The sequence below is a fragment of the Egretta garzetta genome, unplaced genomic scaffold (assembly GCF_000687185.1).
Source record: "Egretta garzetta isolate BGI_Z169 unplaced genomic scaffold, ASM68718v1 scaffold111, whole genome shotgun sequence".
Lineage (NCBI taxonomy): Eukaryota > Metazoa > Chordata > Aves > Pelecaniformes > Ardeidae > Egretta > Egretta garzetta.
The window spans coordinates 1-16,924 of NW_009258672.1; the positions used below are offsets into that span (position 1 = coordinate 1).

The 16,924-nt window shown below is 43.1% G+C and overlaps 1 protein-coding gene across 4 annotated transcripts in view; it reads right to left on the bottom strand.

Moving 5' to 3' along the window:
• Nucleotides 1–13,827: 13,827 nt before the first annotated feature.
• SMS (spermine synthase) overlaps nt 13,828–16,924 on the bottom strand; it is a 45,750-nt gene continuing 42,653 nt past the window's right edge. For all 4 annotated transcript variants that reach the window (XM_035888559.1, XM_009648792.2, XM_035888560.1 and 1 more), the window contains one exon: nt 13,828–16,681. In XM_035888559.1, coding sequence (XP_035744452.1) covers nt 16,639–16,681 — 43 coding nt within the window. In that variant the 3' untranslated portion in view covers nt 13,828–16,638. The remainder of the gene's footprint in view (nt 16,682–16,924) is intronic.

The window sequence follows — 16,924 nt, forward strand, 5'->3', positions numbered from 1 at the left end:
ACAGGAACGTCAGCCAAAGCAAAGGTGAGGGCTATGGGAGGAGCATGGAGATATCCCAACAAGAACCAGGAAGCTCCAACAACAGGACTCCTCTGGAGAGTCAGCCCCAAGCAGCGCGTGATCCTTCTGGCAAGAAAATCACCATCCGCCACCAGCAACAGCATGACTTCTCCAAGCTTGGGTTTGTGGGCTTATTTGCCCTGTGGCACAGTATAAGTGTCCTTCCCTCTGGCTGTAGTCAGTAACTCACCTTGGTTTCTCCAGCACGTACAGAACTATGAAATTAGGGCTAAAACACAGACAGGTGCAGGCAACAGCTGCAGAGGTCCATTTCTGGCAATATTTGAAAAGGTGCATGGAGTACATGTGAATCTGCTTCTGATATTGCTGATCAGTAACAGAAGTCTGTGGAATTTGACACGTGTTTTGGATGAGCGTGCTAGGATTTGGTTGCCTGGCTCATCATAGCTGCAGCAGCTCTTTGGCAGGTACACAGTGCATGGCCATGCTTGCAGCTGGAGCTGCTAACAGCAGTCCTGCTGGCGTAGCCCAGTGAGGCGCTTAACAAGGCTGTGCACAGACTCTGTTAGACATTCATAAAACATTGAATGGACATAAGGAAAAAAAAAAAAGTAGTAATTAAATGCAACGTGCTCTAAATCACTCTTCATTCGCTCAGAATTGCCTCTGACCAAGATCCCGCTCTGCCACTCACAACAGTACCAGGACAATGCACAAACATTTCCACCCAAAACCAAAGACAAGAGCTGGCAAACCCTCTGGAATGTGCTCCAGGATGAACCACAGCAAAAGCGTCCCAGCTTCTAGAAAAAGTCTGCCTACATATACAAGTGTGCGTGCATGCATGTGAATGTACACTCGCAATTACAAGCCCATGCTTATTGCCTTGCTGTTGTATAAGCCGACACAATTCTTACTTCCATTGATTATGCCAGAGTCCAGCAAGAGTGCTTGAGCAGAGCTAAAATCAATAGCACTATGTCAACTTCTTCCAACATAGCTTGGTTCAAGGAAGTTCCTACTTCTTGAGATCTGATTATTCAATAGACACACAACCCCCCACCCCCACCCCACCCCGTTTGGCTTAGTTTTCACTGGCAATAGACAAAACCAGAGTTACACGGGTGTCATTGAACGTCTGGAACAGCCTGAGGTCAGCACGCGTTCAAGCCTAAGCTTGCTGGAAGACCTGCTTGCAGTGAGTCCAAGCACCGTAAAACGTTTTGTCTTTCATGCATTTAGGTGACTTAATAAATAAATTTAATACAAAATGTATTAAAACAATTACCACTATTTTTAATGCAGACAGGAAAAACAGATCAGTTTTAAGTGTAAAAACCAAAATAATGCATCTAAAACCTACTAGGTCACACTAATACGTTAGTTATAGAAGACATTTCCTCAGAAGATGCTGTCATCATGGTGCACATTAAAGACTTGCCCTGTGTGGGAGGCAACTGACAGGTTATCTTGGAGGTATTAGTCAAGCTTGACAGAAGGAGTTCACAATCAAAGCATCACAGCTTTGGTGATGCCCTCTTGAGCATTTTTAGCTCATGGTAAAAGGCAGAATAGAGCCGCTCCCACACTGCTGGAGGCAGAGCCACCAGTTACAGCTTGAGTGGCTTCAGCTGAGAAAGCGTAGAAGTACAGCCTGTGACGTTACGGGTGTATTCGGAGACGTATGCTGGCTTCGTTGAAAGAGATTGACTAGTGTGGGTCAGAGTAAAGACCGCACTTCTTTTCATTTCAAGTGTTCCACTATGGGGCCTTGAACTGTTTTTTCAAATTATGCAGCTGTTGTAGCCAGAATTGGCCAACTAGGCTTTACGTACACACAATATGCCTGAGAAAAACCTAACACGTTGCATTTGAAGACAGCTTGAGCATTTTCCCCTCAGATCTCCAAATCCTATAAATGATACTCTTTTGGCTACAAACCCCCCTAAACTTCCATGCTGCAGCCAACAACAACCACACTCTGGCACAAACCGGTCCTTTATTCATGTGACAGATACAGCTGGAAATCCATAACCCCATTGTTTTCCACGGGTACAGCCACGTCACAGAAGGTCTCAGCACAGCCGTGAGAATGTGGAGCACTAATTAAGAGCCAAGAGGCAGCCAGCAGGCCTTGCAGGGCTCTGAACATTGCTGGTGGCAAGCCTTTCCACTAGCTGTAATCTCAACTGTGGAGAGAACACCCTGCAAAGCAGAAAACTTTGTCCTCCAACGCTTAATTCCTCAAATAATTTTTTTTTTCTTTTTTAATTCCAAGTAGGCTAAGCCAGTGTCATTACTCCAAGAAAAGCTTGTCCCTACTACAGGAAATGTTGCTTTCTTTCACCAAGATGTGCTTGTATCTAACCCAAACAGCAACTCACTATGAAAGCCAACATCTGGGATGATTAAAGTTAAACTGCGCCAGTTTGCAAGCTTTTTTAGAGCTGCTTTTGAAAAAAAGCATTTTAATGAAACAATGTGTATGTTTTCCAGCAGAAAGAGCAGCTTTAGGTCTTCTGGCAATTTCTCTTCAAGAAGCAGATTAAATTACAGCTAAACAAAACACTCCTTCTTCTAAAGGCTCATTCACACTACAACAAGAGTGTGTTTACATATAGCCATCACATGTGCATACGCCTCATCTGTCACCCCACCATATAGGTTAAACTTGAAGTCTGTGTCCAGTGTACGTGCCGACACGGACTGTAGAAAGGCATGTTAGTTGGGGATTAAGAAATATATAAAATACTCTGGAGTAACTCAGAGCAAATTTTTTGCTTTTTTTCTGTATGATCTGTGAACATAAGCCGAAAAGGCACCAAAAGAGACATTGCTGGAAAATGTGACATTTCCAATGGCCACGGCAGTAGGTGCAGGGGTGCAGACAGGACACAACTGTCTTGTTTCTTTAAAATATTGCATCGGGGCCACCAGAGCTTTACCCACTTATTTTGCTCTGTCCAGATGTTCACTCACAGCTGTCAGACTACTTATATGAACAGTGGAAGCAAGGAAGCTTGGTTTCCAATGAGTTTGTGTCTCATGGATGAATTTTCAGGTGTGTAATGAGACATACATTCACCAACATTTGAAATCAAGAGAAGAGCCATCAGGCCCACATGTGGCTGCTTTCAGACTCTACACCAAGGAGATCCCCCTACTGTGTCCTCCTGCCTCTGAGAAGCACGACTGGCTCTGCAAAAGCAAAGGCTCCTGCCTACTCTCCCACTTGGTTTTCCAAAGGTATCAGCACAGCAGCACAAATCTTTCTTCAGAAGCAGCACTGCTCAGAGACCGCTGAAGCCAGGAGCAGAGCTCCACAAAGGTGCTGCTGAGCAGGTACCTGGGGGCTCCTTGTCACTGCAAGGGAGCATCTACTCGCTTGCTTGTGCTGACCTTGGTAGAAAACCTGCAAAAACAGACCAAAAACTCCTCCTCAGCAGTCCTGTAAAGTACCAGCTCTGGTGGAAGCTCTTCTCGCATGAGGGCCGTTCAGTCACATCCCTCCACATGACGGATTCCCCCGTGCCTACCAAGGGTGACACCCACAGGGAAGCCTTTGTAGCGGAGACAAGAGACCTTTCCACCTGGGCAAAAATTTGTCAGACCTTTGTATCTTTGAGCTCAAACCCCCTCTGTTAGATTTGGTTGAAGTTGACTGACGAGGTCAAGGGTTACTGAGCAAGGCTGGGTGGGAGGGAGCAGGGACAGAGCTAGGGAAAGCACAACTGCATACCCTCTGTTTTCAGAGGATAACAGGCTGGCTAAAAGAAAAAAAAATCCTTCTTCTTCCAGGGTATTGCTACAGCCAACTCAGGATCTTCCTGAAGTTAGTTGGGCCTCCACTACCTCTCTGGGCTGCCCAGAGAGGTAATGGAGGCCCCATCCCTGAAAACATTCAAGACCAGGTTGGACGGGGCTCTGAGCAACCTGATCTAGTTAGCGGTGTCCCTGATCACTGCAGGGGGGTTGGACCAGATGACCTCTAGGGGTCCCTTCCAACCCAAAACATTCTATGATTCTATGATTTGAACACATTTTACTCAGTGGATTCTTTTTCTCTTCTCCCTTATCTCAAAATGAGATTGAACTTTAACTTTGCACACAGTTAAAAGCTAGAAAAATCCCATATTAAATATGATGTCCTAAGTAAAATGCCCCAGGACAACATGAGACTTTGTGTGTGTCTCATTCGGGAGAAGTATTTATAGGTGTTGTCTGTTCCTCTCCCAGTCTTGGTGCTACTCCAGTGGTTATGCCCATGTCCAATAATGATGTATAGCAGCACCTCAGGAGGGTTTAAATACATTTGATCATCAAGTTCACAGGAAAGGGGAAGCCAGAGGCATATCAGGTTGAAACCACAGCATGAGGCCCTATGGGGCAGAATTGGCAAGACTAAACAGTTGCTTTCCTGAAGTCACAGAAATCCTCAAGAACCAAACAGTTGGACGCTAAATATAGTTATCTTTGCAAAGCAAATTGCTATGTCTCTGACAGCCCTTCCCTGAAGTTCCCAACATCTCTATTCAAAATAAATCTTTGTGCATTTATTTTTTTTCCTATTGACACAAGGCCATAAAGCATGCACAGATTTGTCACTGCCTTACATTTTTATGGATTTATATCCAAACCTGATTAAAAAAAAAGAACCAAAACATGGAGTAAAACTTACGGACACTCGCATGGACTATTTGCTGTACTCATATTTCTCAAAGTCAGCGCTTCAGATTTTCACTATATTTGAAATAAAGCGTATAGTAGCTTCAAGCTTATTGCAGTGCTTGGGTAGAGGATTTATCTAGGATCAAAGAAAAGCATGTAGCGATTTTCTTCTTTTGTGCTTTATCTGCATACACTGGAGCAGGAAAGTAGGTGTTCTGGATTACTCGGTTTCAATTTCTAGTGTCACAAAAAATTTGCATGAGGAGAGCACAAATCTGACCGGGGCTTAAGCAAAAAAAAAACCAAACATTGTTTCAGCTCTGAGCAGAATAATTAAAAACACTCATGCTTCTGTTTGTAAAAGGCAAAAACTGAATAGAAACTTAGCAGCAAAGTTAAAATAGCATTAGAAAAGGTGGTTGAAGCTTGTAAGGGTATCCAAAGACTCAGGGATGTGAAAGGGCTGAAGACACCCACAACTTGGCTGCCTTAGACATCACAGGCCAAAAGAAATATAAATGCAAGAATGAAAATTTGAAAGGAAGCTTGGGCAAAGAAAGGTGTGAATCTGCAGCTGCTGAGAGGCTGCAGGATGAAAAAGTCAGTGGCAAGATATTGTCACAGTCTTTACTACCCCTGAGGAAAAAGTGATAGGCAAAATGGTCACCAGAATGAGGATTTCCGTACCGAGCTTTGTGTCAAATGCATCCAAACTACTTGTTAGATATCAAAACCTGGATCCCTATGTGGTATTGCTCCCGATAAGCTATTGCTAGGACCTGAGAACAAGTAGCTGGACTAGGGACCTTCTGATAGAAATGCCTCAGTATGGCTCTAGCTAGCTATTATATTTAAATAACTGGGCGATAAAGTTAGCAATACTGTTAGCAAAGCTACTAACAACAAAAATAGTCATGACCAAGCATGCTTACAGGGAAGGAAAATCATGTTGACCAAAACGAAATCCTTTTCTAAAGCTTGCAGAAAGGATCATGCTCTTCTGAAGAAGTTTCCTTAGCTTCTTCAATATGCCCTTCTCAACTAAATTACAGAGTTTTAGTCCACTAAAAGGCACTGATGAATTCACTAATCTTTAACGATTTGATGCTGCTTCTGCTCACAGTTCTTTGAAATTAACTGCAAACATGATTGGTCTCTTCCTTGGTTGAACTGGTTGACTGAAACGGGAGATTCATTACCCAATTTTACAATACCTAAGTTAAACTTTCATGAAAATTGTACTTTTTATTAAAAGTGATAGTCATGATAAGTATCTTGCAATTTGGACTATGAACAGAAACAAGACTGGCCAGAACATACTAATAGTAAATGCTTTCCCTAGCAAAACCACAGCCAGGCAGTAAGTTCCCCAATGTTAACTAGGAGTATGGTTCACTGCATCCAAGGCCACAAATGAGAGAAAATAAGAGCCTGTGGGGGCATTTCCCACTTTCCCGACTCAGAGAGAAAGCACTCGCACCCAGACTACATCTGGGCTAAGACACACAAAAGAATTCCCTATGGGCTTCCCAAACGTGATTTGACTCCACGTCTGGGCACAACCTGCATGCACGTTCAGGATGTCCAGGGACAGAAGAACACCGATACAAGAACTTGAGGAGAATCACTGCATCTGGGGCAACAGAGAGATCAGGATCTCAGGCTGTGCTGCAGTCAGCCGGGATGTGGTCACAGAGCCCAGGCTATCAACTGTGTTAAGTGAAAGACCCTCCATTTCCTCACAGGTTTTTCTTACACCTCCTAGAGTCTTAAGACCTGCTCCTTTTACACAGGCACTTCCTAACTTTATCTGGTACCAAATCTTACCCTAGCAAAGCAGTCTGAGAAAGCACGGTGTCACGTTCCAGCTTTCTACCCAGCTGCTGGCCTTCACCTGGGTTAATTCATTCCCTTCGCAGTCACCACTCCCACCTTTCCGAGCGCCAGAGCAGGTTATCAGGAATGATGCAAACAGCTCATTTCATTCCGGGTCAATCAGATAAACTCGCAGTCCCATCCAAGACTTCATACTGTGATGCCATGACTGTATTTTCTTATGGTATTCCAGCCTTTGCCATCAGAAAACATGCTCTTAAGAGGAATCATTTGTTTTCAACTTCATTTCATAAAATTGTTTATGGTTTGCTGTCTTCACTTTAACCATCTATTTTTCTTCACTCTATCTGGGGATAAAAGCATCTATTAAGCGCGATTTTAAGTTACATAAAATACTGAATGAAAAGCATCCACTATTGCATGAATCTGGAAGCACTTTTATCATGGTTTAACCCCAGCAAGCAGGTTAACACCACACAGCCCTTTGTTCACTCCTCACCCTCAGTGGGATGGGGGAGAGAATCGGGGGGAAAAAAGAAAAAAGGATAAAAAGAGAAGTAAAATTTGTGGGTTAAGATAAAGACAGTTTAATAGGACAGAAAAGGAAGAAAAAATAATAATGATGATGATAAAAGCATATACAAAATAAGCAATGCACAATGAAATTGCTCACCGTCCACCAACCAATGCCCAGACAGTTCCCAAGCACCAGTTTCCCCCCAGCCATCTCCCCCCAGTTTCTATACTGAGCATGATGTCATACAGCATGGAACCCCCCCTTTGGCCAGTTGGGGTCAGCTGTCCTGGCTGTGCCCCCTCCCAGCTTCTTTGTCATTGGCAGAGCAGGGGAAGCTGCAAAGTCCTTGACCTAGTGTAAGCACTGCTCAGCAACAATTGAAACATCAGGCTGTTATTAACATTATTCTCATCCTAAATCCAAAACACAGACCTATGCCAGCTGCTAGGAAAAAAAAAAACCAAACAACTCTATCTCAGCTGAAACCAGCTGCAACACATTTAAAGCTATTAAAATGCATTTTGATTGGCATGACATAAAATGCATTTTAGTGTGTCTGAAGTTCAGATGTATTTGAGTATCATTTGTTCACAACTGAATGCTTGAGAAAGGGCAAGTTTCTGCCACTCACTGAAGGAATGATTCACCTGCTGCCACCAGGCAGCCAAACGGGGCCCGAGAAGCCAGTTCACAAGCACGATCCAGACCTAGCCTGTGTTATTCCGCTCTCCCGAGTAACACACGTTCAGGACGGAGAAGCGCTTCTGCTAGATGAAGGAAATCCCCCTGGAGTGCTTCACCGTGGCCCGCACGGCTTCCCTCCAGCTGTAGCTCACCGAGCAGGCACTTACCTTTGTAACTGGTAACAGTACTCCTCCCACGTGTGGATCTAAAACCACGCTGTTGATTTCTTGCTTGCAATGCAAATAAAATGAAATAATAGGCCTTGCCTTATTTTATTTTTAAAGAACACAGCAAAGCAGATCAACAGCCAGGAAGTTCACGTTGCATGAAATGTGTCCTGCCCCCATATCCTGCCACATAAAACAAACCCCTTGCGAGAAACAGCATTTAAAACTTGAGTGGCATTATCACTATTTTTAACTTAACCTCAGAAAACAGAACAAAATCACTCTATTTACCTGAAATGAACTGGGAGAGTTAAATTACTAACACAAACAGAATTTTATTTAAAATTTTTTGAAGATATGCATGGCAACAAGTAATTGCAAAACACCACACATCCCTACAAAAGCTACGTGCAGGGTACTGACACAGATAAAGCTTGTTATTTCCATTAGACCAAAGTGGCATGTGCTTTCTGCCTGATCAGCTTTTCGCTGCTCCCAAAAATTTAAACTATCTGGAACTTCTGGGTGATTGAAATCACAGAATATCTCAAGTTAGAAGGGAACCATAAATGGTTCATTAGATATGATTAAGCCATAAGAAACCCAAGGGGTAACTCCCTTAACAATTCCTCCCCTGTATTTCTAAAGCAGGTATATAAACTGTGACGCTACAGCCTTCAAATGTTTTTCCCCTATCCTGCACCTTGTGCTGACCCGCTTCCCCCATCACCAGTCCCCGTGCCCGCACACCACTCAGCTCTGCCAGCACAGCCGCCCGTCTGGCAACACGACGAACCAGACAGGTCCACTGTGAAGAGATTGCTTTTTCATCCATTCATTTCAGCAGTGTAGCTGAAGTGAGAGCAGGTCCCCCATCTCCCTTTAATGTCTCTGCTGGCTTGTTTTTAACCCAATCAGGTTGCCACACGGCCACAGGGGAGCTCCAACCCTCACAGGAGAGGAGCTAACGCAGGGTGAGAAAGAAGAGGTGGGAGTGTTGAGAAGATGGCTGGGACCATTTACACAGTGTAGCTACCAGAAGAAATGCCTCTGCAGCAACCCCTTCAATGCAAGCTGTGGGGCCAAGGAAACGGTTGAGTAGACTTTCGAAAACTCTCATAGAACCATAGAATGTTTTGGGTTGGAAGGGACCCCTAGAGGTCACCTAGTCCAACCCCCCTGCAGGAGCAGGGACACCGCTAACTGGATCAGGTTGCTCAGAGCCCCGTCCAACCTGGCCTTGAATGCTTCCAGGGATGGGGCCTCCACCACCTCTCTGGGCAACCCCTTCCAGTGTTTCACCACTCTCATTGTGAAGAATTTCTTCCTTATATCTAGTCTAAACCTGCCCTGGTTTGGTTTAAAACCATTACCCCTTGTCCTGTCACAGCTGGCCCTACTAAAAAGATTTTCCCCATCTTTCCTATAGGCCCCCTTTAGGTACTGAAAGGCCGCAATCAGGTCTCCCCGCAGCCTTCTCTTCTCCAGGCTGAACAAGCCCAACTCCCTCAGCCTGTCCTCATAGGAGAGGTGTTCCAGCCCTCAGATCATTTTGGTAGCCCTCCTCTGGACCCGCTCCAACAGTTCCATGTCCTTCTTGTGCTGAGGGCTCCAGAACTGGACGCAGTCCATTCTCCATTCAGTCAAAGAAAAATCTGAAGTATTTTTCATCTTTGAGAAGCTATGGCTAATTAAATTTTCATACATCTCTGCATATTCATTTGCATTTGCAGCACATCCAGAAATGGAAGTTCCGAGAGATGGAGGACCAGGGGGATTATCCCTTCTAGTCTCAGCAAACCTAGGAGTTAGGTCTGTCTTGTGAGCAAGCCCTTGAAATAGTCCTAGCACGACCCATAGACTAAAGATACGCGCTACAAGGAAGGCTTTGGCAGCGGTTCAACTCTTTAGATTTAGCTCAGAGCAACCAATCTCATTATTAGGTTATAAAACTTCCAAAATTTGTTGGTATTTTCACATGTCCAGGCTAAGCAGTCAGCAACTTAAAATGGTTGGGACTCTTCAGTTTTATTCTCTACTCACCTTGACGAGCACTCTCTTGCCTTGTTTATTGTATTCCCAGTCATTCACATTTAAGTACCACCATTTTTTTTTTTCTAAGTTGAAGGTGTTCCAGGAAGACATTCCTGCAGCTTGCACACAGTCCTCCAGAAGAATCCAGGTGATCACTGTCCAGTCTCACCCAACACCTACCAGCAGGGAACCCGTAACAGGCTGTGGGCTGCAGATTTGCCTTGTGGTGAGAAGTGATCTACCCACATCCACCAGTCTCCTTTTTGTCCCTCTCCCTGTTCTGCAGCTTTGTCTCCTGTGCCTGTGCAATTCACCTGGTGCTCCTAGAAAGGAGGCTTCTGGGTGAGCACTGCATCTCACATCTGAGTTGGCCCAGTATACCCAGTGCTCCCAGGCTTCTCTGGCCGTACCACTCAGGTGCAAGCAGCCCTCCCCCAGGAAGCCTGCTATGCAAGGCAACAGAAGGGCCCAACTGCGTGCACACAGGTTGGGACGGACACACGCAGCGACTTCCCGTTCTACAGCTGACGGCTTCAGGCTGTACTCAGGAGCAAGCCCTCCATGTCTCATACACAGTCTGGGCTCAGGAGCAAGCCCTCCATGTCTCATACACAGTCTGGGCTCTACACTGGCTGTAAGGCACCTCTGTGTGCAAGCTAATTTTTGTCAGAACCGGTATACAACATCAAGGGGGGCGCTGGAACCAGACACCACCATCTGATGTTTTGCACTATTAGACGTGCAAGTGACAGCCTGGACAGTTTTGATGCAGAAGCCAGCGTATGTGATAGGATGAGCAAGTGGTTCGGTACGCGTGCCCCAAGCTGAAGGCTAGCAAACCAACAGCTGCCGCGGGAGGCGACGGTGTCTGCTGGGTGCAGCTCCTGGGCGGCAGCCCACCTGCACGCTGGCAACACGTTACTGCACGTTACTACAGGCTACCCATACTCCATGGATTTGGTATAACTTACTCTGTTCATGTGTCAGCACATGGAGTGCAGAGAGACTGCCTTTACTTTCCCTAGCACCGCCAAGTACCTGCTGCAGCCTTAGGCACGCTCAACCATTTCTTCGTTTCAGATACCCAGAGGTGCGGCCTCTGATCCCAGCCCCCCCAGGCGCAAAGGCACGCAGGGCTTCACTAAGCAGGTCAAGATCCCAAAGTAGTAGACTGGAAGTGCGGCTCGACTTACAACTTCTTAAGGCATGTGGCTGCCTCAAAACCAACTCCAGAAACCGGGAGCAGATACCCTCCCTTTCCCTCGTATTTAACTGTTATATATACGGTACGAATTTTATAATGGTTGTAGAAACTTTACTACTGGTAGAAATTTCAAAAAGGATGCTATCCTTTTTAAAAACAGAAGTCAATGCATGTTCCTTTAGTTATTCTGTCAGTCTTCATTGGGGTTTTAAACAACGAACTGTCAAAATCTTGTTGCCTGAAAAAAACCTCAGTCGTCCTTCTACTAACAACTAACTAACCAGTGGTTATACAACATCTCTGAAAACACCTAAGTGTTACAAGAGACGCCAATCATTAGGAAGTCATTTCCCAGGATGTCCCAGTGTGAAGCCTGAGAACAGGATATGGACATTTGGAGAAAGCATGGAAGAAAATAATTTTAAAAAAGCAAACCCATCAGTTTTAGTAATTAACTAAAGAAAAATTAAATAGGGAAGTGGCATTAGATAAGATCAGCAGCTACCGGAACAAAAAGAAAATCTTCACATAGCCATATATACTCACCTTTGCTATTCTCATCTACTACAACTATTGTTTTAAAATTCCATCGCTGCTTGTATATAGAAAGACTACTCACACTAAGATGTTTCCATCAATAAAATACTTTTGTCTTTGGGTCTTTCAAAGTAAATCATACTGATAGCACTGCACAGGCAATACGGCACACAATTTGTCGTGCATTCATCATTGAGGTCATGAAACTTCTTTCCCTCTTGAGTAACATACAATGAAGTTGTCGTGGCACTTTGAAGTCAGAGGAAAAACCCTATAATGGCTGCAGCAGTGCTGGGGTTCTGTTTGTTTTCACACATTTGCCAGTTCTGACCAGTTTTCCCAATTCCACGAGCTGAAGACAGCAGAGATGCCATTGGTGTGCTTCTGCCTTTCACCATTCCATGCTCACAGTGAAACCCATGACAGTTAAATCCCAGTTCCCTTTCCCTTGGGCTTCATGAAGTTTGTATTTTATTTGCTCGGGCAATCTGTCTACCCTAAACACTCCTTAATCTGAATAGTTTTCTTTTGGTCACCATTTCATTTGCAGCAGTTAAGTTCTGTCCCTCCTAAAATGCTTAGGAGCCATCTTGCAATCATTACTCAGTAAACAAACCCCCAAACACTTCCAATCTCTCTCCCTTCTCCCTCTGATACCTACAGAGGACAAGCCAGGCAATGCGACTGACACTCCTTTTTTGTGTGTCCAGATGTCCTCCTCAAATCCCCACTGTATCTGCTATGCTGTCCTGTTTCTGGTTGTTCCCCCAGTTCCTTCCCATCTTAACTGCTCGTGCTCTTGCATCCTTTCTTCCGCACTGCATGGGATTACTTGTCTCCATGCTTCCAATTATGAAGTGCATTTCACCCTCTTTCCTTCCTTCCTACTTTCTCCATTTCTACCTCTGAAGCTCAAGTTCACTAAACTATGACCCCTGTATGGACTCCTTCATTTCACATCCTTCCACTGTTCCCATGCCACATTTCTGACTCCTTGCTTCCTACAGCATCCCACACTTCGAAAAGGCACTTCTGTGTTGCTCGATGCTATTATTAATCACTCCTGCACTTACTCCCTTTGCTAGTTCTCTCACTTGCCCCTTCAGCATCTCCTTCAATGATTCCAACTACTCCTTTTTTCTCTGTGGGCAAGGTTTGTCAGCCTCCTCCTATTACCCTCAGGCAACATCATCTACAGTCTCCTCTTCCTAAATTAAAATAAGAAATTGAGTACTCTTCTTCTCACTTGTCCCCTCGCCTCGTCCCTTCCAGCAAGTTGTCAACACCTCAAACTCTAAACAGTGAAAATAAAAAAGCAAGAGATACCTGCCTTCCCTGTCGTGCACGTAGGCACTCTAAAATTACTCCTTATCCTACCCTCAGAGTCTGTCTGTGAGACACTTTTTTTTCCTCCCCTCAAGATAAGCTTTCCCCCTTCCTTATCCCCAACTACCAAGACCTTCGCTATCACTCTACTTAGGACAGATGTAAATACTTCTCCTTTCCAGTTACCTGGAATTTATGTAAATCCCTCTACAATCTTGTACAAGTCACATTCTTCTTTCCTTGTCTGACACCATTAATCTTTCCGAATCACACCCCAGAGTAACTTCTTCAGCGTGCCCATCCTGTTCACGCCCTTCTCCCTCTTCCTTAAACTTCTGTGCCAAAGCTTACATCATTCTTAATGTCTCATGTATTTCTCCTAAGCCCATCTTTTCTCTATGCCACGCAATGAGTGACGCTGCCACCCAAAGCCAACTTGCCACTTCAGCAGAAAACCAAAAACTTACACTTACAGATCTCCAAAGAATTCACACCTACAGTACCCTACAGAAAATTAACTCTTTCCAGGCAAAGATTACTGGAGCCTCAAGTGATCTTCCCCACTGCAAACATCAACGCGCTGTTCCATACTACAGAGTATCTTATCTGAGCATGTACTACGTGAACAATAACTGAATTTATTAATCTGAGAGAGACAGAAAAGATACTGAATTAAAAGGACCATTAAGTACCTGTATGTTTGTTAGCTAACAAGGAAAAGAAAAAAAGAGGTACAATGGTAAGCATCATAGCCATCGATTCTGTCATTTTAACACTGAATCCATGACGTATTTAACGATTCAAACACACAAGTAACAATAGCGTACCTTTATTTTAACATGTGCACTGCACTGATGCAGTAGATACAATGCCAGCAGTCTTCTCTTTGCACAAACTAGTATCAATCACGTTTTTAAATATTTAAATCACATTTCTAGGTGGCAGCAGCATTTAGTGCAAAGAACAATTAAGAAAATCCTAACATTAACTGTATCTTGGGAACTGTTTGCATACATAGTGCAGCAATCATAGCTGTTTCCCAACTGGCCTTAAACATGGAAAACTGATCAGCTATAGCAGTTTGCATTTGAAAATTCTAACACAGAGAGACTTGTTTTCCTTTTTAAAAAAGTCTACACTACAGCAACAAATAAATAAAGACTGACAGTGAGTATATAATTGCTCAGAATCAATTCAGCAACTTAAAAAAATAGAATGTTCGGTGTTTGCTGAATTGCTTTATACTGCATCTATCACTTTAAAAAACCTACATAAAAAAAAGTTTAAAGAAAAAAATAATTACTCCAACTCTCTTTATACTGTATCAGTTGAAAAAGAAAGATTTGCAAGCACTGCTGCCTCTCACCTCTCATTATATGATTCAGGTCCCCTGGTCATTCCAGGACATCCCCGCACAGCCAACATCTCTGTGCTCTGGCAGCCTTGTGCAGCGATACTGAAGCAAAGTGCTAGCCTTGGTACAGCAAGCCAGCCAGCGTATCAAGTCCTCTTCCCGTTCACAAGTTTCTTCGCTAAAAACCAACCACCCCCATTTGTTGTGACTGCTTTCTACATCTATCAAGCTCACTCGGGAACATATATGCTGTAAGCCCCGTCCCAGTGAATGCCTGTGTGCTTAATTTCACCTACATGAGTAATCACGCTAAGAATCAAGGGGAATATACATGCTTGCAAAGTTAAGGATACACGCAGCTGTCTATAGGACATCCGTGTTCATTTGTGGCTATACAATATACTGATTGCAGCCCTGTATCGTAAATGAAGGGTCACTACTAGATCATAGGCAATAATACCAAGATATTTTCTGGGATGTATACAACAGAGCTAAAACCCTCAGGGAAATGCAAGACACTCTTCTCTCCTTTTGGGAGTCTGCTCTTTTGGGAGTATTTAGGGATGCACGAGCTGTAGGCCATGGAAGAACTGTACTCCATGTATATTAAAGAATTAATGCAAACTGCAGTAATTTAAAATGGTAAGACTGAAGAATACTTCTATTGGCTCTCCAAACTGAAAGCATTTTAACAGCACAAGCGTACAATACAAAAATAATTATACACCAAATGAAGAGTAATTTTTTGCACGTTTTCCAGTATCACTCTGGAGTTCTACATAGGCTACTCTGATTTCATGAACAGTTTATATACGTGGGACGCAGTAAAATCCTTCTTTGTGCATGATTTAAGAATATAGATCTTAGGGGTGCTTTTTTAGTTAGTCTGGTTTGTTTTCATTAACAGTATCAGGGGGGAAGGAAACCAACTCCCTGCAATAAAACTAAGAAAATGCTGATACTAGGTGTTGAAGGAAAAAAAATCATTATGGTTCAGGATTAGAGTGTTTAGGGAAATAGTGCACTTTTTATTCTATCTTGGAAATGTACAGAAATGTGCAGAACGGTTACATCCTTCCTACCTCCTTTCAAATGGGATCTTTTAAACACTGAAAGCGAAGTTTTAGTCAGTACATAGCACATTCTTACAAAAATATAACTTTTCAGACAACATGAGTAACAGTTAAAGAAAAATGCTTTTATCTTTCAGAACAAAATACAATGCAACCTAGCTTCCACTGATTTTTACACTGCAAGTGAATCTCATTCAGCAAGAGCCCCACACAACATGGTCAGTCTGCAGCAATACGACCAGGACTTACCCTACTGAAGTATATGTACGTGCCTCAAAGCACTCGGTACTGGTGTGTGTGAATCTAGATCACACACATATTTCTTTGCTCTCTCAAGGGACCTTTCCTTCTTCAGGAACCTAGTGCTTCCCATAAGGTTGAGGAGTCTATGCCTGCAAGAACCTCATTACACTCAATTTCTTGCACTGTGGTGGGATGGAAAACCAGCCTTAATTTTCATGCCGATAGAGTTCAAAGTGCTGCTGTAATCTACTGTTAAATTTATATAAAAATACAAATGATCAATACGGCAGCAGCTAAAGAATTTCATGAGGTGAAAGGTCAAAGATTCTTCTCCTGAAGCAGAGATTACAGCAATGATGAATGAAACTAGAGTAAATAAATTTTAAGACTACTAGCTTTCTTCCCTTTGCAATGAAGGATTTGGGGTATCCTCTCAGTAATTTTTTCCTCTTTTTTTTTTTTATCATTTCCTTTTTTGCTATACGGAAGCACTGTGGTGTTCATTTAAAAAAACAAAACAAAACACTCTCCATCCTTAAAAAGCGCCACGATAAAAAAAATCTAGTAGAAAAAAAAAAAAAGAAAACAAACTCCATGGACCACCCTTCAGGGATGAAATGCTAAAGATGTCTTTTTTAATCAATCAGTTTGTGAAGATCTACAAAAAAATAAAAAGGATCACATTCTAAAGGTTCAGTGCATTCAGCAGCTATATAGTTTTGCTGCTTATTCATCTTTAAGCTGACTTTCAAAAATAACACCCTAGCTCATCAAAATATACATTTTCCATTTGCTTTTAAATTAAAATAACAATAAAAAACATTTAAAGAATTCACAATCAATAGCATGACTAAGTTTCAGGATCATCTACAGCATATAATTTAAAGGTTCAAGATGCCAATATGCAGCATGTGGCAGGCCTATATGCTCCATGCAGCATGTACATTTAGGATAATCTCAAATAATCTTGATGTTCAGATATCAGTTTGTTTCTTCCAAATAGTGTAGAATACCCACCTGGAGAAAATAAACAGTTAAGGGAAAAACCAAAAGCAACATTTGTAGTACATATAAAATGGAAGTAGTTCTTTTCACTTATATAATGATTCTGAAAACTTCTGGTAGCTCATAAAGAGGGGGTAGGCAAAAAATCTCTGAAGTTAAATCTTCCTGAATCCTCTTTTTGGCTCAGCAGTTCAAAAGAGCATCCCATTTCCATTGAAGCCGAAATCCTTTCCAAACCCATGTTTTCTAATTCCT